General features: G+C 32.0%; 1 protein-coding gene across 2 annotated transcripts in view; it reads right to left on the bottom strand.

Annotated features, from left to right (window-relative positions):
• The window catches only part of LOC126823272 (EF-hand calcium-binding domain-containing protein 4B), a 46202-nt gene that overhangs the window by 4444 nt on the left and 16780 nt on the right, over window positions 1-24978 (bottom strand). Inside the window, exons 1-19 of one of the 2 annotated variants that reach the window (XM_050551999.2) lie at window positions 24118-24238; window positions 23586-23739; window positions 22216-22362; window positions 18895-18985; window positions 18206-18301; window positions 16957-17028; window positions 16040-16155; window positions 15136-15207; window positions 14093-14149; window positions 13202-13223; window positions 10742-10818; window positions 9207-9428; window positions 5859-5927; window positions 2943-3027; window positions 2357-2486; window positions 1771-1852; window positions 1252-1366; window positions 617-727; window positions 373-449 (exon numbers count right to left, since the gene is read on the bottom strand). In XM_050551999.2, the coding sequence (XP_050407956.1) occupies window positions 373-449; window positions 617-727; window positions 1252-1366; window positions 1771-1852; window positions 2357-2486; window positions 2943-3027; window positions 5859-5927; window positions 9207-9428; window positions 10742-10818; window positions 13202-13223; window positions 14093-14149; window positions 15136-15207; window positions 16040-16155; window positions 16957-17028; window positions 18206-18301; window positions 18895-18985; window positions 22216-22362; window positions 23586-23739; window positions 24118-24124 (1802 nt within the window). In that variant the 5' untranslated portion in view covers window positions 24125-24238. Of the gene's footprint in view, window positions 1-372; window positions 450-616; window positions 728-1251; window positions 1367-1770; window positions 1853-2356; window positions 2487-2942; window positions 3028-5858; window positions 5928-9206; window positions 9429-10741; window positions 10819-13201; window positions 13224-14092; window positions 14150-15135; window positions 15208-16039; window positions 16156-16956; window positions 17029-18205; window positions 18302-18894; window positions 18986-22215; window positions 22363-23585; window positions 23740-24117; window positions 24239-24978 lie in introns of those variants that run through there. The other variant, XM_056101590.1, reaches the window with a different exon arrangement.

Here is a 24978-nt window from a genome sequence, read left to right as displayed (position 1 = left end):
TTCCAAACTGACTTGCCAATAGCTAGGCCCCCTATATATGAGCTCATAATGGTGTGGATTTCACACTGATTATGTCGCTCATTGCACATAAACAAAAGTTCCTAATTTCTATATCTGAGGTAACATAACCAAAATAAGCAATTTGGAGAATCAATTCTTAGAGATACACAGCTATTAACATGATTTAGCCGGTTTTGGACCTGCTATGGGACGGTTCAGTGCTGAAGGGTTAATGAACATAACTGAAAGAAATATTTATGTCAAATTTACTATTTAAGAGCACACATCCAATTTATAATTTCAAACAGCCCAGACAGTAAATCAAGGTGGAGTTTTAATAAATAAGAGGGAAACGTGGTGTATAATAGTTACCTTGAAAGACCATCAATAGTCTCTTCTATACCTGATCCAGATTTAGCACTAGTTTCATAAAACAAGGCACCATACTCCTACAAATATATATATATATATATATACTGTTATAACTTATGTATCTTTCATGCACTTTAACAGACATCACTTTTTATTAGATACTAAAATAATACAACAACAATTTTGATTTCAATCAAAATAGAATAAGGTATTGCAATTGTGGATGACAATAACAGTAACTTACATCAGCTAACTTGTTGCCATCTTTAGTTTTTACAACACCACTATTTTGTTGATCTATTAAATCTGTTTTATTACCAACAAGAACTAATACTGTACCATCGTCTACTCCTTCCTGTTTAATATACATCCAATATTCATATAGATTCACTTATAACATTGACTAGGTCAATATTTTCAAAAGATGGTTACTTTTTTTATTATTATTAGGGTTAATGGGTAAAGGGAGTTTGGGTTTTACAACTGCATTGACAGTCAAGGGTGGCAACACAGCACTTATCCAGACCCTCCCAATCTTGCGCAGAGCATATTTTCTTTCTCCTACATTTATCAAAATAACGTTGAAGAAACAAAAGCATAGCCACCATTTTAACCTAACTCAACTCAAATCCTATACATGTATGTACCTAAATGAGCAGAAATATTGTTATCAGAGCTGCTGATTTTATCAAATTCTCGGGTAATCAGGCAAACCTCATGACAAACTTGATGTTGTCTCCACCTTGGACCCTGCACTGCTCAAATCGTTGAACAATATATCTAACAATGAACCATGGAAATTATTTTCAAACTATAGAAAGAGATCTGATGTCTAAATAAAATATATTCTATTAATCCTCTCTTGGTGATTGTACTTACCTCCACACTGATCATCCAGTTTCTAATATTAGTAAAAGTTGATTCACATGTTACATCATACATTATAACAACACCATCAGCTTTACGAAAATACTGTTTAGTTATACTTCGAAATCTGAATATAAAATAGTATAGTGTTTTTTGCAGGTTACAAACATTCAGATATTTAAATAACCTACATTGTTAACCCTTTGTAACCATTATTGTAGCTGTTATTTCTCGGGTTACGGTATATGTTTATAACATACACAGAGGACCTTTCATCCATTTGCACTGGGTTAATAACCTAAGTGTGTATTAAATTTAAGGGTGAAAGTATTTTCATCCAGTGTGGGGCATAACATGTACTATTCAGGAGCTTGGTTTTAAATCATAAAAGGCTCATCAAGTTATTAAGTTAATAGGACACTTGGTTTCTCAGCTAACATATTATGCACCCAAGGAATGTTCACATGCCTTGCGGATTTAGCCAGACTAGACAATAGGCTATGAACTGAAAATGAAATGAAGTGATTTTACCTTTCTTGTCCAGCTGTATCCCACAGTTGTAAAGCTATAATATGACCATCTTGTTCTACTGTTTTAATCTGGAAATCTACACCTATTAATAACAAATTATTGTTTTATATCTTTATAAACATAAGGCAGGTAAACAGGTCCATATTAAACCTCTGTTTATTTATAGAATAAAGTTAAATGTTCAGTTCCTGATCAAATTATATTTCTCAATTTTGAGGGAGCATATGAAATGGTATGTATCGTATTTTTTCTCTGCATCAACCATGCTAATGAAAACAGGTATACACCATGAGGGAAATTATGCTTGGACAGTGGCATATCAGCCTACTCTTCTTTGAATTCCAACTGTCAAGAGTTCTTTTACGTGCACATTAACGAATATACAGGTGGACGCTTGATAATAAAAAGTCTAAATTTGCCCCTAACGGTAACCATGCTATGTGTTAATAGAATCCATTGAAGTCATTTTCACAAATCAGAACTGGAAATAAACAAGTCACAATTCCATGCAATTACTGAGCGACGCATCAACTATATAGTCCATGATAAAACATATAATACTGTAAAAACAAAACTTGGTTAATACCTATTGTAGCTGCAAATGTTCCTTTAAATGTGTCATTACAGAATCGATGAATAAAACTACTTTTGCCCACACCAGAATCCCCAACAAACACTACTTTAAATATTCTTTCTGGTCCTTTGGGTTTTACAAACTGAAAATACAGAAAACGTTAACAATCAAATAAACATATAAATATTGGTATGTAGGGCTTAATTTAAACCGAGATCAGCTAACTTACTAGATAAACAAAATATTCAAGAAACAAGGACTGAAGACACTATTTTGATTACAAATGGTGCAATTTGAATGCCAGTGCCAGAGAGAGAGAGGGGGGGGGGAGTGAATGTCCACTGGGCACAAACTAGGCCATCTCAAGTCTAACATAATTTGGTACACTTTGACTTGACTAAATAATAGATCTTATGATCTAAACTACATGCATTGATAATCTTCCTTATGCCCCCCTCCAAGTTTTAAAACAGTCCTTCTGTATTGTATCTACTGACAGTTGTCAGACTACTGTGGGCACATAATTAGTGTTTCTCGGTTCCCCTACAACCATTTTTTTGCTAGTTTAGGTAATTATATACAGCTAATGAATACTTACATCTACTGTATCCATATAATTACTTGCATCAGCTGCTCCTACTGGTTGATCTCGTACTCTTGCTAATTCATTACCCAATGACTGACTACAATAGATAACGATGTAATCATCATTTTATTATAAACTGGTGATAATGTAAGTGAACAAAGTGAGATCCTATTGTACATATTTATTAAATTCACCTTTAAATTTACTCACCTATTCCATATATTGGTAACATAATAATTTTCCATTTTATGTGGTACAAATAACTTTGTTTTTAAAAAAATATGACTCTATATAGTATTCAAATGATATTCAAAGAGATAGGGCATGCATTTTGCAGTATTAAGCATTTTTCTAAGTAGATCATTGCTTGGATTTTGATTTCTTAGATGAGCCCATGATCTGAAACACAGTGCATGTGTTAAATGTTGGCTATGTTTAAATCTCATGCACAATCTATAACAATAAGTGAAATAAGGTCACTCATTACAATTTACATTTTTCAAACAATATTAATTTTCAACAGCTTAATCCATACTAAAATGTACTCAAATTAATAACTTATCATCTAATTAAGAAAAAAATTAAAATAACAACTATTGATAATTGCATTAAAATGGCTTGGATTCATTCAAAAGGGCCCATCAAAAGATTTCAGCTAAAATTATAGGTGGTGCCAGCTTGTGTTTCAATTCATCAAGTACTAAACATAATTGAAGATGTCACAATATTGTAGTCTAAGGCATGCCTAAATGCATATTCCTGAAGCAATGGCCCGAGAAATCCCTCTCTGGCCATTGCTGGATTAGCTTCTGATACTTGCGCTTTTGAGGGAGTGTGTCTATTCTTCCCGTTCAATCAAATCTATCCAAAAGCACAGCAACATGACAGCCCTTCTTTTAATCTGGGGCCTTTCCTAAAACTTTGGACAGTGATTTAAGGTATTAAAAGCGGTGAAAGTGTTGCTCGTCTCAAAACAATATTGTTTACATGATATACACAGTTTAAAAATCGTGCTGACAGTTGATAGCCTTGTTTGTCACACAATTAGTTTTTCTGCAATATTCTGCTATGCACTGGTTAATTGGTTGTTAATCAGACTATTGACCAGTCATAATTTAGAACAAGAATGTGCACTCTGTACAGCAGTGAGTAGTGGGATTAGCTCTAATTAAACGAAACACTGCGGGGAGTATGGCCTAAATGCCTCAAATAACATTCAAAGGCAAGTGTTACCAAAGGGAAGTAATTAGTTCAGAATAACTAGTCAAGGGCAAGGGTTCACAACTTTCACACACATCAGCACACAGCTCTAAAAAGTGGGAAAGAACCAACATAATTAAACCTGGTGATATTACAAATCTAGACATCTGTTTACTATAAAACCAGTACAAACCAGTGGAAGAATATTCAGATACAACAAAGCTTGAATTGATCCTGTTGACCATTTAAAATCATGTTTATATATAAATTTTGATATAACTGTGAGAATTAACCATGTAGTAAAGAAGATGCAATAAAAATAAAATGGCAGATACTATACATATATAGTCCCATAAATTGTATTTTTTTGTTTTTTTTCCATAAAAATATAGGTTATAAAATAACCAAATATGCACCCACTACGGCACTAGCTGGTCTGTTCTCCAGGTTACCTTAAAAATGAGTCCGATAACTGGGATTTTTTTTCTAAAATATTAAATCTATTTATCTTAGAGAGTGTCAAAAGATTTTATAACTAAAGGCCTGTACACACTAAGGCCTGCTGTATTGTGATCAAGCGGACTATGTATGATCCATGACAAATAGGATTCTTCTCCTCTTCTTCTCATGAACATAAATACTAATATAAATTTCAAGTCAACTTTTGCCTCTAGTGCGCATCCACAGGATTTTTTCAACTCTATCAGTAATTATCTGAAATAGGGTTTTTCGTCTTATGAACATTATACTGTGTATAAATCAGATGATAAATCTGGCCTCTGGAAACACTAGCAACTACTGATGTTGGACTGACCGACAGACAAACTGGGGTGATGACAACAATACCACATTGATTAGGAAACCACAAAATGCTCTCACTTACAGGTATGTAAAGTTTGGGGTAATAGCTAAGCTTGGGAGAATTAATAACGATAACAACAAGCAGTTGCCATGCAAGATACACCAGAATTTTGCAGGAGATGGACAGAGAACAAGCTAAAAAAAGTTTGCACCATCAGGGGCATAATCCAGGATGTTATGGTCTGATGTATGACAATATCAAAAGGAACCAAGATTTTTTAAATATAAACATATATTTTAAGTTTCATCAAAATTGGATACAAATTGTGACCTCTAGAGGGTCCACAACCATGGTATTACATAGTTTTACACTATTTGAATACGAGGAGCTGCCATTTTGTCGGACAGTTTTGGTCTGATTTTCACGAAATTCAAATTCAAATGTCATTAGGGTGTAACAGTGATAAAAAATTGTGACAAGCTAAAAACGTGATTTTTCGTACAGTCATGGGCCTTTATCCATAAAGTTATGGTCCGATATATGCCAATATCGAAAGGACCGAGATCGTTGGGAGATAAACCTATACTTCAAGTTTTGTCAAAATCGGATAACAATTGTGGATGGACGCCCAAAGCACAGGGACAACAACAATATATGTCGACATGAAAATGTGGGAAAAACATTGATAAATGATGTGCTACACAGGTAGGTACATAATATTGAATGAATGAAATGGGGTTTAACATCCTACTTTTCTGTTGCATCCGGGCTAATGAAGTCAGTCATACGCCATGCATTGTGCAATGAGGCAATTGAGCCCAGAAGGTATATACTACAAAGGAGGAGGAGGAGAAGTAGCACCATAGAGATAATATAATGTTATCATGCTGTTTGATCTATGATCAGTAGTAGTATTATATAGAAACCTGACTACACTAGAAGCTCGATCATCAGGTGCTAGTTCCTCTACACTATTAAAAGCCATCACAGCTGATCTAGTAAATATATATATATATATATATATATAGTAGTAGAATAGTTAATTAAAGCTGCTATTTGGTAATATATAATTGAAATTAAAGATGGAAAACTAAATTTTTATTAAATGTTTAATAAATGCCTGAAGAGCTGCTATCGCATTGAAAACGTTGGCATAAAAATGTAGTTTTATTTTGCCATCTTTAATTTCAATTATATATATATAACAACAAAACACATACTTATGGAAAACAGCTACTAGGGTATTTAAGGCGACGTTTCATAGAGTATTCTCTCAACGTTATCAAGCTAATACAGTAAAACAGGTCTGAGGCAAATATATACAGTAGAATCTGTATTAAGCAGCCACCCAAGGGAATTTTCACGACTGACCGCTTAACGGGAGTGGCCTCTTAATAAAATCTTGGTGCTTTTGTGCTGACATCAATAATGCTTGGGGGCATTGGAAACAAACATCAATACTTGCATTGGTAAATCTTACCGTCGCTAAATCTTGTGCCGAACGAAAATTCTTTACTCAAGTCTCGGACATAACTTCTGTAAATTTGTCATTTTGTACCAACCTTCGATACTACTGTCTACCCTTGTGATGCATTCGATGAATTAATTTTATATTTTATCAAAAAAAGCACATGGACAAAAAAACATCGCTGATTTTGTCACCGATTTACAGGGGATGTAACTCTGTATGTAATATTATAGGAGGCGCTAAAACGTCTGTTTTACAACAAAGTGGCAATGGAAAAGAGATACTAGATGATCGTGACAAAACTCGGCTTCAGTCGGTACTTTATTTTATTCAATCAGTATCAAATAATGTGTCGTTACGCGTGAAAACAATGATCAGGTTAGTCGTTTTAATAAAACAAAAGATTAATTAACAGATAATCCCGTGTTTATTGTTATTTTCACATTTCTTTTTACCTGATCAGTGGGGGTCCAGTTAATTAACTACTAGTCACGGGATTAGCGGAGGTGTTACGAAGAATGACAAGATGCTATTATAAGGATTACAGAAGTTTGTAGACTAAAATGTGACTTAAAAGTTAAAAACTGAAAAGATATTAATTTTTTTTCAATTTCATATCAATATTATGTGTCCCTTTAAATTCATTAATATTGTCCTTTAATTCTTAGGATTCATTGTTGACATGGTCTAAGGGAGACAACTATGTTTCTATTCAATTATGAATAGTATAACATAAAACCTGTTCTGATTGGCTATTCAATTGGATATTTCATATAGAGAAATTCCATTGGCTATAAGTTGTTCTTCCCTTTATCCGCCATTGAACAATAATCAAACTGAAATTATATATCTTTTCTTATTCTTTTCACAGGTAAATATTAAAAGCCATTGTCTATAAATTATGTGAGAAAGACATAAGATAGCAGGGAATATTTTGGAATAGTTTCCATGCTTGAATATGTCCTGTTATTATGTTTTCATGCATTCTTTTCTTGGCCCAACTGTAACCGCATGGCATGGGTTAGGTGTGACGTCAGAGTGCGTTTCTAGAAGGAACCTTATAGGCCTAGCGGTAAAGCTGTACAATAGCGAAGTAAATAAATAACAATAGCCTTATTGATAACTGTCAATATATATTATTAATAAGTGGTGTTACTCAGTTACTCTTTTTATCAGTTACATGTAATTCTAGGATAACCGTGATCTTAGTATTCAGGAGAATTCTTGTTTATTTCTATGGCATTCCAACAAAACATAAAAACACATTTATTGATTGTATAACTTTATTCAGTATTTTACAATACATTATAAATTAGTGTCATTATTCAAAATGTGTAACATTAATACTGTACATGGTTTATCTCAAAGTGTGTGTTCATCTCCCATCCCACTGGCATGTACATTTAAGTACATATGACCTTGATGTGAATATTAAGGAGTAAGATATCTTCTGTGCGTGGCAGCAGTTAGATTGGGTCATTAAATAGTTATCCATTGCGTACAACCTAAGGGTTCATCATTTTGTTCCTTATGTTTTGATGTTTTGTAATATTATTGTAATATTAAAAGTTGTTCTTCCCTTTATCTGCCATTGAACAATAATCAAACTGAAATTATATATCTTTTCTTATTCTTTTCACAGTGTGAACCCAGGGTATTGTCTGGAGAGAGAGAGAGAGAAATGGGGTTTAACGTCCACTCGACACAAACTAGGTCATTTCGGGACTAACATATGGTTTTTAATTTCATTTCAATAATTCGCTTGCGCGTATGGGTCTTTTGCAGTGGGAGGAAACCGGAGGACCCGGAGAAAACCCACGAGATTGGACAGGCGACCCTACTCCTTGTCACGTACAACCGGGGATTCGAAACCACGCCAGTTGACTCAATGACAGGCTTTATGATACAGCATGCACGTGCTAACCATTCGGCCATCCAACCCCCCGTATTGTCTGGAAACCCCTTACACTATCATTCAACAATATGGCCGTTGAATGGGCGTAGTTTTGTTAAATTTATTAGTAAAATAGTGACCGCTGGCCACGTTAGAGGAGTGACCGTTGAATAAAGAGATGAAACAATAGAATTTTACGGGGGGAATTTATTGTGACCGCTTACAAGAAGATGTCGCTGAATAGGAGTGGCTGCTCATACAGATTCTACTGTATAGACAAAATACAACAACATATTTGCCTCATACCTGTTTTACTGTATTGGCTTGATAACTTTGAGAGAATACTCTACGAAACATCTCCTTAAATACATTAGTAGCTGTTTTCCATAAATATGTGTTTTGTTGTTACTCTATCCAGTTACTAAATGCCATTTAAAGAACATATTATATATATATATATACACCATCATATGTATGTATAATGTACATGTGTTCTATTAAAAGATGTATAATGTACATATATGTTTCAAAAACATTCAAAGTAAACTGACAAGTTTCTTCAAATCACTTCATATCATACCCTTTTACATTTAACATCAGAAAGTATGAAATATAAATTTGGACTGGAAGTCAATAAATATTTACAGAGAGTTACAAAAGGGGAATGTGGGTGGCAACTGTAGGGTGACACAAGGGCAATGTGGGGTGGTAATTCAAAAAAAACCTACAAATTTACAAAGAGAGATGAGGGGTTGACACACTGTATTTATTTGAGTAAAAAAAAACATAAATTAGAAGGAGCGCTCATATTTAATATCAATATTATTTAAACCTGTGATCAGCTGCTCCTGGTCAAGTGTTTGTAGCATGGGAGGGAATTGTGTAATGAACTATATGTTAAAACATACTAACCTATGTAATGCTACTTCACTCTCTGGATCACTACTACATGAATCGGATATATCTTGTCTTCTACTACGTTTATATTTACATTTCTTATTATTTATATTATTTATATTATCTATAGGTTGAGTTATATATAAACTAGGATCATCATCATCATCACATTCTATATCATCATCTATACTTTCTTCATCCATTGTCTTCATACTCCCTTCGGATTGCATGTGGGATCTAAAAACAAATACAAAATCAAGTTGTGGATATGCAGACCCTTATAGTCTGTGTGGGAGGACAGCACCACACATGCTCAATTACACAAGACACTCAATATACACAGAATATAAAGAGATATTTCAACCAATAAACATCAAACATATATATCAAATCAAGTGAATGGGTCTGGTGACTGAAATGAAATTAAATGGGGTTATGGATCTGGGGGCGAGCTGTACTGTCCCGGGCCTGTAGTGATACAGGCTTCACCCAAAATGAAAACGAACGAATAAGTGCAGGATTTTACATGTAGCATCAGACATATAAGGATAAAGCCAAAGGTGTTAAATGTTCACTACCAACAATTTAAACAAGTATCTGGTATGTACTGAACAAATTATACTGGATTTCTTTTCTTTCTTTTTTTTAAATTCACAAGCAATATAAAACAATTTTCGTAAAAATATGTTTTGATCAAGGGCAGGATCTAACACATTTCTGGGAATAACTCATGGTTATATCAAACCTGCTTGATATAACCGCCGCATTAAGCATTGTATTAACAGAAGTAAATTAAAAGTTATCATGTACAGACCATCGAGTATCAAATTTCTTCAAAATTGAAAGACAAATGCAGACTATCATACATTCAGTCGAAACACGTATTGTTATCATAAGTGGTTTTTTTTTTAGGGAATTTAGTCAGTTTGAAGCCCAAAATGTACATGGTGCAAATATTCTGCCAACGTAGATATTGTTTACCTCCGTGGAACATTTATTAAATATAAATTGGGTCAATTTTGACAAACCAGAATAGTTTTACGGATAGGACAATAAATAGCCATATGTCGGTTATTTCTCAACTAATCTTGGTCGGGTTTTCATTTTTGGAATCTTTGGACAAATCCCATAGGGACTCTCACAGAGTTTGCAGCCGGTTTCACTTTGAATTTTTTTTCGTCTTTTGACCTACTATCTGGTGACCTAACAGTTCAATGACCCTTGACCATTGCATATGATGACCCTGACGTCTACTAACAACTGATATCAACAAGTTTGGTTTTATTAAGAGTTCAAAATATAGGTTTTTCCACTTTAATAGGTATTGGATGTTACTATACTCAATAGTTCATGGTGTAACTTGAATGTTGATGTGATAGGATGTGACAGGGTGTGACCTGACGTACCGAAACATGTCAGTACTCCTTCTAGTTATTTTTCTAATTTTTAGGTCTCAGGTCTGGAATGAATATCAGTAGATTCAAACCATATTTCATACAATCACTACCTTTTTAATAGATAAAGCAAAAAAAATATATAATTGTACTAACCTTCTAACTGGGAAGTAGTTGGCGAGAATGGATCCTTTCCTTCCCTTTTCCTCTGGTCTCGCAACATTTTCTGATGTCTAAAATTATACACAATTCTAGTTATACATCTTGACAACTACAGAACTAAATCATGAACTAATGTTATTTAAATGATTAAATGAGTGCATGACCTAACCAAATATTTCTACATCATCCTGTTCTCTTATACTCTAGACTTGTTTCCACATACATACCCGTAAAAATTACATTCATATTCTCATTTTCTCAAGCCATTTGTACTCTTGATCAAAGAAAAAAACTAAAGTTTTATTTGTGTATAGATAAGACCAATGTTAAAACCAACAGTGAACCTGATGTCCATAGATGTCCCCTGCCTCAATCCAAAAATAAATAGATGACATTCATTAAATACTTGCACATTTATCTTTATATAAAGCATCAAGCAAACACATTACTTATAACTCTGCTTAACCTGAACAGAAAATGCTCAAACTTAGTCCAGTTACAACACTTTCATTCAAGTAGAATCCAAATTCTTTATTTACACTTAATCTAAGCAGAAAATGCTCATCGTTGAATTCAGTCAAGACATTCACCTAGTGAACAACTATACCGTGTTTGAAGATTCTACATCAGTTAGAAGCAGTGTTATTGTTGTTAAAGAAGTGTAACATATACAGACAGATGGACAAGCCCATATTAATAGTTCCTTGCTTTCTCCAAAAGGTGGGGACAATAAAATAAATCGTAAACACTAAAGTATGGATTTTTACTTTAACTTTGTTTATCTCCTGGGTCAGAATGTATTTACTACTACTAGGCAAGTAACAATATACTGCTACACAGATACACTGGATTCACCTTTTATTGCCATATCATTTCTGAAAGTCTATTTCTGCAAATATTGCAATACAGAGAGTAGATATATTGTATCTAGTATTAAGAAAGGTATTTAACTATTGACAACTTTCTCATATTGGGAATGAAGCTTGAAAATTTTTAACTTGTTTTTCATATATCTTTATTTCTAAATTTAAACTTACACTACGACTGTGTTTAAAGTTTAATAAATGACCATATAAAAGTGGTATGTACTTGAGCCAGTGTTATTAATAATAACTTATTATACTTTACAGTTTACACCAATTTCATAACAAGCTGATTAGAATAATTCTGTTTGACTGTTCATGTGTCAGCAGTCAGACATTCTAAAAATTTTGATTACAGACATAATGGAGTTGATTGGTATGTGAATAATCATTACTTATTCCCAACTTATTATATAAAATATGTAAATTAAAATACAATGAATCAAATTTTGCACAGGAATTGAATCAACAGCATTATTCATTTTGATTTGTTATAAATTATAACCCAGTGATTATAAATTAGATTCTAGAGGAAATATGAAAATCCCCCTGCATTGTAGAAAAACATCCATAGACCAAGTCATTTCACAGATTTCTAAAAGGCAAAGATTGAATTACATCAGAAAAATTACATCAGATACACTTTTGTAGAGTACCTTATAAACTTTTGGTTACTGAGACAACACATGTGTTTGGGTAAATTTAGTGTGTTTTATATAATTGACAAGGCTATATTTGTCACTTAGAATGAAACTGATATAAAGTGTACATAATAACACTATTGGCAAATACATATTTGATATCACCTCGTTGGAAACAGATGTTTAATAAACCTATTTAACACAAGTATATAACACTTTCATGTACCGGTAGTCATTTTATATTTTAACACTTTTCACCCAGGAAATTAAACACTTTTCACCCAGGAAATTAAACCTTTGTGAAAAATAGAAAACTCGAAATTAAAGTAAAAATCAAAAACATATTGTATCTGAGCAATAGAACAAAAGTGCTTTCGTAGAAGAAAAAATCAAACCGGTTTACTTTAAAGAGTAAATATTGTAAATAAAAAAAAAATAGTTAACAGACACAAATAAAATTCTTTAAACCATAGATGTTTTAAAGCCAAGAATTATGACAAAATATTGAAATATCTTTCTTGGTAATTTCCACTGGAACAAGAATTTCAATGAGAATAAAATTTCAACTGCATGAAAACTAAACACATCAACCTTTATAAATAAATTATTCAACATGTAAAAGTCTTGAAGAGATAGTGAACCATATAAAGAGAGGAGAGGTTATATTATAACATTTATAAACATTGTGAACATGCATTAATATATATATATAGTTATGTATGATTTATGCATGTAACATGTTACTTTAGTTAATATAATTTGTGTAATCATGCAATAATCCTTCACCATTTAAATTTATACAGAGAATACTATTTACTAGGGGCTTCTAAACTCTACCTTGCGAAACTTCCTATAAAAATTAGCAAAAAAATCAAACATCAAATTATAGCTAGCAGTAATAATTGATAAAGCTAATAAAGTTATAAATAATATAAATATGAATAGTTTACCAGATCACTACCTATTACTCCACTGTAAGCATCCAAAATAAGGTTTAAGATCATTGATATGTTTTATATGTACATCATGTATAACAGATAGTTAACTCATTGTGTAGATTAATTTTCCATCAAACTTTTAGCATGCAGGAGGGTCCTGACCGCACTCACATGAAGTTAACTAGACTATAATTCTAAAGGATCAACAACATTCCAATATAATAGATGATAAATATCGGCGAGATATAGGTCAATGTCAAAAACATTATGTGTATATTTATATTTCAATGGCTTCTACTTTAGTCTAATATTTAATAGTAAATACAATATCCAGTCTTGACTACCATATTTTTAAATAAACTAGCAAATACACTGTCTCATCCAGTGATTATATAAAATATCAACAAAGTTTTATTAATGGCATTGACATATATCTAAGGGTAACAAGTTTATCACATTTGACTATGCTCATCTAATACCTGGTTTAATTCTGTACTTAAGTCAGTATCCTTGTTAAGTGTAAAAAAATATAAAAAACTATGTGCAGACTTTTATATAAGGCAATATTAATAAGAATATAAAGCGGATACAGACATTTAATTTGCAGGCTGATTAATGCACAGAACTATACAGTAACAATAATACTATGGAGACACAATCATGTCATTCATCTCATGAACATAAAAATTGTTAAACCGACATACAGGAGTTACGATAATGTATGATCACATTTCAATGATGGTGTATAAAAAAAGAGGAAATTGCAGAGATTGTGTCTCTATTAGTATATATTACATTTACGTGGGAATTTCTATATATAGTATAGCATAATATATTTAACTATAAGTCATAATGCAAATATATATAATATATATAAGAAGCAGAAATCAAAATAATACCCGCCTTGCTTCACATTGTTCAGCTTCATCCCGATCATCTCGTAATTTGGTATTTACATCTCTAGAAATATTACAATAATATCATTTAGTTAGTCAAGCTTATATTTCATTCACTAAAAATAAGAAAGTCGGGTAGCATCTATTTTGACCATATCCAGTTGTTATCTTTAATTTGTAAGTACTAAATAGAATTGAACCATTTTTGGTCTAATATTCCTATTAGAGATTCAACTTTCACAATATTGTAGTTTGCAAGGGATTCCTATTATTGATCAAATTAGTTTATGGTAAGATAGCATTTTGTTCAGAGGCAATAATTCTTATAGAGTCTATCAAATTTTTAATGTCTGAGACAATTCTCAAAATGTTGGCACTTTCAAGGTTTAAGTGACAGGATATCGAGCAATAACTCTTCATCAAATTGATGTGCATCCATGGAATAAGACACAACTACTAAACAATACCAACAATTTAAGTTTGAAAACAAAAATCTCAAAAACTTTGTCATGTAGATTTACAATACACAAAAACACATACTTATGAAAAAACAGCTACTTAATTTATTTGGGCGACGTTTCTTAGTGTTAATTAGTTTGTGTAGAATAACCCCCTTTGATCATCTTGTTGTCCTGTATGGTTTCATGAAGTGTTGTTGTAGTTTTTCTTGATAACGTTGAGAGAATACTCTTTGAAACGTCCCCCACATAAATTAAGTAGCTGATTTTCCATAAGTATGTGTTTTTGTGTATTGCTCTATCCAGTTAGTAAATGCCTCTCAAAGATTAGATTTACAATGTTTCAGTGACAAAGGAACAGGAGCAGTAATGCTGCAATTACTTGTCTAAAATACAGGCAGTCAATATAGCAAGGCCAGAATGGTGACAGAAACAACTTATGGGGTTTGGAATCAATAGTCAACAAAATATTTATTTTATGAGATATTATATAACTTACGTTAAAACATCTAGTTGTTTTATGAGGTATTATTTAACTTACTTTAAAACATATAGCTGTTTATTTATGAGATATTATATTTATATAACTTACTTTAAAACATCTAGTTGTTTGACTAAACTTTCTCTTTCTAAAGCTATACCTTCAGATAATCTTAATGCAGCACTGAAATATGCAAATATAAATATATTTTCAAACATTTATAAATTTATGAAAATGTCTGTTAGAAACTAAAGCCTCTATCACATTCACACGCCAAATGTGGGTGCATAAAAATTAAAAACTGGCAAATTTTGTTGGAATTCATGCTCACAAACTTCCCACTTTAAAATGCTATTGCATTTCAAATGATTTTGAATTTATCCTGATATTACATGTATATATGTCTTTGTAGCTTAGGAGGGACCTAGAGCTATGAAAGATTGGGTTTTTTTTTTGCAAACTCAATACGTTGCCTCATTAAAGTTTTTATTATTATTATTATTATATATTATAATAACTACATGTCAATAGATAAAAAAAACGTCACAATAAAACAAATTGAATTAATAATATTGTGCATAAGTTACAGTGAAACCAATCTTGGCAAATAAATATGAATGTGTGTGCTATGATAGAGGTATAAATTTACTTTCATTATCATTGATATTCTATCAAAAATCATTGAAAATTACTAAGCTTCTTCATTTCAATGAGATAGACAACCGATATTAATTTCCAAGATATGTTGACAGGCAAAGAAACACCCACAGAAGCTAAGTCATCTAAATCCCTTTGACATTCATGCTATTATAATATAAATATTGTGCTTTATGTAATTTTTATAAAGATAACGTAAATAAATATCATTAGACATAGGATTCATAATAAATAACATATATTTAGTAAGCAGTTTCAATATCTTTATGTCTATTTTTACCAAATGTTTTGGCATCCATTTTGACAAAGAAGGTATATCCACTATAAACTTATGTAAAATGATAATAATATAACTCACAAGGCTCTTTGTCTTTTATCATCTTTAAACTGTGAACTCAGATGATTTATATAAGATTGAGATTCTTGTAAACTTTCTTGTGATTCATATAACATATTCTCTAATGCTTCTCTTTCCTATAGTAGATACCAATAATATAAATTACAATTCATAACATCCTAAAGCTTCTTAAATCATACAGTGTCCACAAATCTCATAAATGTTAATAGAATAACTGCAAAGTCTTTCTTTATTTATGATCCTTAAGATTCTTCCCTATAAACTAAGAAACAATTCCACCGAGTTTTAAAAAGTTATATCAAGATTTAATTCATTTTAAAATAAACAGGGGAATGTACAATAGAAAAATTACGAAATCCTTATGACCCAATGAACAATCTATAACCGCTAGGTTCTTCAATAACTAGAATGGTTCTTCAATCTTTTAATTACTGGAACTTATATCTTACATGTATGGTAAATGATAATCTTAATACATACAATGTACATCACACTTACAGCACGGTGGATGAACCACTTAGCTGCAACCAAGTTGGGTGACCTAATGACTAGCCTATCAATCTACATTAGCCTTTTTATATTCTACTATTAAATAATGGACAAGCTCAAGTGTTAACATAAAAACATATACTCTACAGGATTATCACCAGAGACATTAACATAATTAAACAATAATGGATTAACTAAAAGTAATTAGCTTCTACCTTGATTGACATTAACCGTGACATGCCTGGTCATAAATCCCTGACCTTTAGAGTAGTCAAAGAGAATTTTCAATGGGCAACGGACAAAAGAGACGAAAATATATCTCCTGTTGCATGTTGAAGTTTAAAAACAAATATACAACATGCACAAAAAGCATGGCATATGCAGAAATCATAATTCTTTGCCTACAAAATAATAAAATAAAATATTACTTTTAATAATCTTTCATTTTCCTGTTTTGTTTCTGCTTCAATCATGTTCATGTCTTCTAATCTTTTTTCCATCTGCAAAAATATATTTTTTTTAAATCTGCTTCAAGTGGTGCACATAAATATTTTCAAATTTCTAGAATCGGGCCTTTTTTATGTCAAATTAGAATCCTTAAAACTCTTCAATCATTATGCTTGATGTTAATTGAGGATTTTAACTTTCTTGCCTTTTTATGTAAATATCAATGACATTAGGGAAAGAGAAATTTAAAATTGTAATAATTATCGCTAAGAAAGAAACTGAATGGGTTTTAACGTTTTTCTTTTCTGCACCAACTGGCCTAATGAAGGCGAACAAACACAGTGTAGTGTGCTATGAGAGGAATTCATCCCAGATGGGGGATTTTCAGGTCTACTTTTCACTGAATTCAAAATGTGATGGGTTCTTTTACTTGCAAGCCAACATGTACAAAGGACCCCAGTTTTTTTCCCACCTGAATGACTATACACTGTTTCTTGCTAGGACTGCCATCCTCCATCACTGACAAGGGTAAAACTACGCTGGAAAACACAATGAGATCGAACCCTGAACCCCCCCTGGGTTAGTAAACCTGCATCTTACATGTAATCACTGAGCCACTTTAAAAGACAGCTATCTAGAGCAGAATTAATATTTTTTTAAACTTTTTCCTCAAAATTCTCACATAATCAACATTATTTGTTATAATCAATTTGACTTCAAACAGAAGAATTATAACAACGTAAACAAAGAATTATTCCCCATATAAAACTATCACAATCTGATTAAAATACAGATCTATATTTCATTTTTTTTATACTTTTTCTATGGCCTTTACTACATTAAAATCTGACTAGTTGTACTGTGAAGTCACGTCAGGGGTCATACGAGCGGCTTTTTGACCCTATGACATCAGACATTTGATTAACCAATCAGAGTTGATGTTTCTAATAGGATACCCACAGTTCCGCGCATTGCATACCAAGGACTTGCTGCAACAGACCGTATCATTGGCTAATCCCTCACATCAACCAGAACATGGGCTATATAATAACCCTTCCAGATTCTAGTATAGTAAAGACAAGTAAAACGAAATTTTGAATGAAATACAATCTGTGTTTTAATCAGAATGAAACTATTACAAATTCTATAGAATAGTTGGAACATTAAATGAACCCCCCCAAAAAACTTCAATTTAAAGTCCTTAGCATATTAGCACCAATAAAACCTAACCTCTTGTTGCTTAGATAACATTTCTTGATATTGTCTTTCTTTGTCGGACAATTCTTGCTCCATAGTCAACCGTAAACTTTTCTCCCTAGCTCTTTCCTATAAACAAAAATATATTACAATCTAAAAGCTTAACAATAAAAGAATGTTGACCAAATGTTAAAAGTCTGGCAGACTTTGGTTTTAAAAGTATTAAGATTAAAAGAAATTATGTTTCCATTGAAACAAATTTGAATTTTCTTTTTGGCATTCCAGTTATATCATGACTGTTTTCATCCAACCTATGATGTGTTGAATGTTTAAAAAACATGGATGTAAAAATGAAATGAATGGGTTTTAACATACTAATTTTCTGCACTGACTGGTCTAATGAAGACGGGCATGCACCATACAGTGGGTTATGAGGAAAATTTTGTCTGGACAGCGGGACTATGGCCTCCTCTTTTTTTTGAATTTCAATTGTCATGGGTTCTTTTATGTGCATGCCTAAGAGTACACAGAGGCCTCAGTTAATTCGTCTCATCCGAGTGACTAGACATTGACACTAACGAGAGGAAACCACACAAGAAAATCCCACAGGAACTTTCTCAATCAACACTGGGATCTAACTCCGGACCCCTGATTAGTGACCTAGTGCCTTACTCACTGTGGCTCCCTTTCATAAAAAAAATCAATAAATAATATATTATTACCTCTGCTACTATTCTTTCTTTTTCTGATTTAATTTGGAATTCCATTTCTTCATATAATTTTTTTATTTCATTATCATGGCTCATAGTTTTACTGAAAACAAAAGTTTTGACCAGTCAAATTGCTTCAATAAATCTATTTAACCTGAGTAGAACTGCTCATTATTATGGCACTTAGTCAAGGTATTGATGTAATGAAACTACACAACAAATTTCATCACTCTCACTTAGGAAGAATAATAGTAATCGTGTCTCAAAAATAAGCATCAACCAATCAAATTGCTCATCTCTGTAGAGTCAATCAGAAATAACTCATCATCGAACTCAGTCAAGGCATTCACCTAATAAGCAGCTAAAGCAGCTATACCTACATTGTAGCAACGAGAACATCCCGAAAAAAGTTGAGATATCTCTGATGACTGTTTTTAGCTACAATAGGATCACTTTATTACATCTTGTAAACTTAGTTTGTTTATTAATGCCTATAATTAGACAATGTTATACTATAATGGCTAATTTTAAAAACATACTCAGCCCAATTTAACAACACAAAGTTCACATAACTGCGAAAATTGTTGATTAAATTAATCAAACATAGATTTTGATCTCCCATGGAAATTCATTTATACAGTTAATATAAGCACTGACATTTTTATGCCTCTTTTACCATGGGGATAACAGGAGTTTATTCTGTTTTCTTTTTTGTCCAATGTCACCTTCATGACATGTTGACAGAGCATTATACTCTTAATTGTAGTTGGGTGTGGCAGAAATGTAATAAATAACAATAATCAATCATTGTTTCGAGAAAAACCTGATACTGAATACCGGTACCAGTCTGATTCACAGCAGCTAGCTGAAACTATAGTATTAATCCTACTACTCTCAAGACAGAAGGGGTCAAGACATGAGATCCCTTATCTAAACTACACCAAGTTTGAACTATCTAGCTAGCTCAATTAGAAAAGCAGTTACTGTGATCCGAAAAGTGTGACAGACAGACGGACAAACGAACCCATCTTCGAACCCAAATCTAATCTGCAGGGACATTATAACCTTTCAACAAGAAAACACAATCCTTTAATTTCCTTTCTTTAGATATGAAATTACTTCATCTGTGTTTTATTCTCAAACAATTATTACCGTTTCAAAGAGAATTGCATAAATTCAATTGTATCTGCACAATTTAGGAATGTTCATAACAATGTTTATAACATGACCAATATTAGAAGATAAACATGTTTCAAACAGGTACAAGTATTAAAATAACTATAAAAAAAGTATTTAAAATCATATCAAACAAAAATAAGAAACAGATGTTAATACATATCATGCACTGCCTTCATTCATACTCTCAGAGTAAAAGTTATGACAAAAAAAAGTTTGGCTAGTTTAATGTCTTCATAAATTAAATCTTCCACATTTTCTTTCCAGACATTAACAGCTTGATAAATTATAACCATCTTATAATTTATGTACCGGTATATACACTTACATACTTACATACTACAAAAATTCTTAAAATTTGGTTAAAAATATTCAACTCATTGACTGACCTATTTATAACAGGATACTTATTTTAAGGCCTAGACTATTATTATATAGGGGTGGGAGGGGGCATAACATAGACAGGTATTCAATATATCTCATATCTCTCTCTTAAAGCTATATATAATGTTAAATCTCACCAATCAATATCTGTGGCATTATTTAATAAAGCATGTTTATAGAGCTTATTTCAGACCAATAGGCAAACAAATAAAATCAGCCATATTGTCACCAGTGTCCCGGTCACCCCTCAAAACCTTGAATGGTATAATCTGTTAACAGAGACATCCTACTTGCTTTAGGATAGCCTAGAGATTAACTGTTAAGTTTACTTTATAAGATAATTTATGTTAAACCTTGTATTAACTGATAATCAAAGGTTTACAGACTAACAGCCACAACTTTGAATGAATTAGTTTCCTATGAAGCTTGACAATGATTTGAAACAAATATGTTTGTAAGTATAGACACAGACATATATAGCCTGTTTGGATTGACAGTATAAATGAAAACATAATTATAGAATTTATGAAATTTAGACTTAATCATCAACATGTATTTTAAGTACAACTGTACAAAACTATTTAATTAGGGAGGGGGCACAGGTTCTCTATTTTTGATCAAATATCACCAAACACTCATTTTGCCTTGCCAAAAAAAACAACAAAAAGTGACTTTCGCAGTGTGTATCTACCTATAATGAAATGTAATCATATATTGTCGTCACCACTGTCCACGCCATACACACATTTGCAAAATCACTTTTAAGGTCACGAGACGGAAGAATCCCATTAATTTACAACAATTTCCCATAATTATTGCCAGAGTTATGGCCCCTTTTTTATAATGAATTTTTTTTATTCCACACAAATTTCTTACATAGTCATATTATACTTTAGATAAATATTACATAGTTTTATTTACTACATGCTACACTGTGCAATTTAAAGGAATTGTATTCATTACATATTGTCGAACAGCTTATATATATAGCAATCATACTTCATTTCCATTGAAAATAAGATTGAGTTATTATAACCAAGCATTTCAATATGATGCTTGGCAGACATGTTTTTATTATGGTGTTTTTCCATAAATAATTCTAAGAACCAAACATTATAGTTTGTAACAGCTATAGTCAGACTCGGAGACTAATCTCCTACAATATATAATTAAATGTATTCATTGTTTTAATCTTGATCTTTTATCAACATTAAGTATTATTGTGTAGTTTATAGCATTAACTAAACCCCTTCTACATCCTTATCTATTGTCTTTATTTACCATTTTAATTAAATATTTAATTTAAGTCACTTAATACTATTAGAGATTATAGTGTCTTAACAACCAGATCATATAAATTAGATCAAAGTTTCATATTAAGGCAGATATATTTAAATTATCATAAAGAATGTACATCGTCTTGTTCATTCCTTGGAAAATTCTCCCCCATTTACAAATTTTTGGACCACAAGCAGATACACTGGGGTAGGACAGCATTCTACTTTCAATTAAAAGAATGTAATTTACCTAAACCAAATCAAAAAAATGTTTTGCTTTGAAGGTCACTTTTATTTCTATGCAAACATGAAATTTCAGATCTAAAATTTGCATTTGAACACTTGACGTAGGGATAAAACATTGGTTGAAAGAGGAAAAATATGAAACTAAAAAAAAAAGAACAAACTAGATGGAACTATACAACAATGAATTCTGATGAAATGAAGATTTAAAAGGGGATGCTTACGTCTATAAATATATAAATGAATTACTTACAGTTTTAATGCATGTTCTAATTCGTCACAATCTGTCTGGGACTTTTTGATATCTGTAGACACTTTAGACAAAAAATCCTCATAATATTCTAATAATCCTGGCTCATCTTTCTGTAGCTTTATCCATAAAGCTTTTATTGTCTCATCACTGTAAACACAATATATATATATATAGTATAATCTTGAATGAGAACTGCTCCACAGAAAAACAAACTAATAACTACTCTTATTATTTGTCAATAAAGTAAATAGTATAACTATAGATGGGGGCTTGTCATAACCCCTAACATGTACACTACCAATAAAGTTGCTCTAAATTGCTTTTAAATTTATCAATAAGGTTTCGTTGGATGTCTAATTGAACACAAATTCCATCGGGAACTTTGTTCTGTAATGCGTTCACAAGGTTTAAAAGTCAAAATCTGAAAAGAAACAGAATTGAGCAAAATATGTTAGAAATTTACAATTTAATAATATTAAGATAAGAGTTTCTCCTCATTCCTTAATGAGCAATCATAATCTGATTAAAACACAGATCAAAATTTCGTTTTACTTGTCTTTACTATACTAGGATCTGGAAGAGTTGTTATAAGACAGATCTTATGATACAGCGCGTACATGCTAACCATTCGGCCATCCAACCCACCTCCCACATACAAATCATGAATTCAGTGAAAAGAAATGGAGTTTATCATCCTACTCTTCTGCTCAGACGGGATGAATTCAGTAGATTTGTAGACAACAGAAGGATTTATCATATATATGAATATGTTGACACAATTTGTCACTATATTTCGAGATATTTTTCATTGTGAGGCACCTTATTGATATTACAAATTAGAAACGCTGCACAATTTGTCAATATATTTCTAGATATTTTTCATTGTGGAGGACCTTGCACGATATACCGTTGAATCAATGTATCACGATTTACCTTCTCACAAATCGCGTATTGAATCGTGAGATGCTGAATCAATGTATCACGATTCTTTTTTTTTAGTCTTTTTGTCACTTCAGTAAGTAACATGTCACTCTTAATTATCCACGCCACACAAACATTCTTAAATTGTTTTGGTCCTTATATATTTTGATCCACATCAATATGTTGATATAAAACATTATCAGCAGGACTAAAAATATCAATTATTCCTTTATCCTGTTGTTTTCTTGTAAATATTGACCTGGTTATGCATTGTGAAACGGATCGTTTCGTAGCACCTGAATTGCAATACGTATCATATCGTGACTGCAGTGGCAATACCCAGCACTAACACCTTCTTGATATTACAAAACGGTAGGATTTTTGAAAATTTAAGAACACTGCATACTGCCTGAAGTCTGTCAAATTAATAAACAGTATATAAATCTTACTCTGGTAGGATCTTCTTGGCACCAACTTGTTCCATCATATCATCAAACTGCTTGCCTATATTTCCATCTTCATCTTCTTCATAAACATACCCTTCTGGATCATCTCCATCCTCATCTCTATTGTCTTTACTAGGTTTCATACCCAGGAAACTACCTGTATTGGGACAAAATTTTAAAATTCTAGACAGAATTAATTGAAAATGAAATAAATTGAAATGAGGTTTAACATCCTACTTTTGTGCACCAACCGTGATAATGAAATTCAAACACTGTTTCCATGCAACAAAATATTGAAAATAACAGGCTTCTTAATTTCAATTAGATAGAAAACCCATACATATATATATATATTTAAACAAGCCAAATTAAATAGATGATACTTATTAATCACTTTGCACAAGGTAAATGGTTTAATGTAGCCTCTATGGCTAGGATGATGACAATATACCACCACATTAATTAGAATGTGGGCTTACAAAAATGATAATCTTTAAGAGGCTTATAAAAATGATATGTGAATAACACTGCTCACAAGACATTACGGCTAATACCAGAACCGATCCACCAGTCACATTATCTGTACTGCATATGCAGTGACGTGACAAAGGGTTTTAGCTCAAGTAAATTATGGTTGTTTGAAAAAATGATTTTTCCAGACAAATATACACTTATAAGAAGCTTTCTCAAGGGAGGTAACTATGTCACACTATTTGGAGGCAGACCACCATTAAATTTCATCATCTCGGTACCCACGAATTGTAGTTCGTCTATTTATAGCAATTCTCTCTCTCTCTCTTTTCTCCCCTTTTGCATGCCCATTTGTGTTGATTTTTTGGTCTAGAATGGACGAAGAGGGTTTGAATTAACATTTTCTGCCAGGTTTTGGTAAATATTCATGATTTTGAGGCGGAAGGATAAGAGGGTTATCAGGTTAGCTACGGCGATATGTACGGCAACTAGTTACATGTTTTTAGTATGCTTCTTCAAGTTTGTGTATCTCAAAATTTTGGTGGTCAACCTCATACAAATTTTAGTGCAAAGACATGACCATTTGTTCCTCTGTCTGTAGTGAAAAGCATTCAGCCCAACGAAAATTTGGGGAAAAGTTGGAGGTGGGCAAAGAGGCCAGAATTAACATTGAAGTCAATGGGGAAATTAATGGTGGTCTGCCTCCTATATGAAAACAACCTGACAGTGGATGAAAGGCCTAAATTTGATGATATGATCTCCAAATTATCAGAAAATGTGATATATGGCATTTTGATGGTAAAAAATGTGAAATGGTAAAATTTCAAAAATATTTGACAAATTTGGGAGGGGAAATTTTGATTTTAGTCAAAATTTTGTGATTTTCAGTGTTTATTTACTTTTCAAAATCAGTGGAAAATATTTT

Source organism: Patella vulgata, chromosome 6, assembly GCF_932274485.2.
Source record: "Patella vulgata chromosome 6, xgPatVulg1.2, whole genome shotgun sequence".
NCBI lineage: Eukaryota > Metazoa > Mollusca > Gastropoda > Patellidae > Patella > Patella vulgata.
The sequence above is the reverse complement of the archived record's forward strand: the minus strand, read 5'-3'. Positions and strand labels throughout refer to the sequence as shown.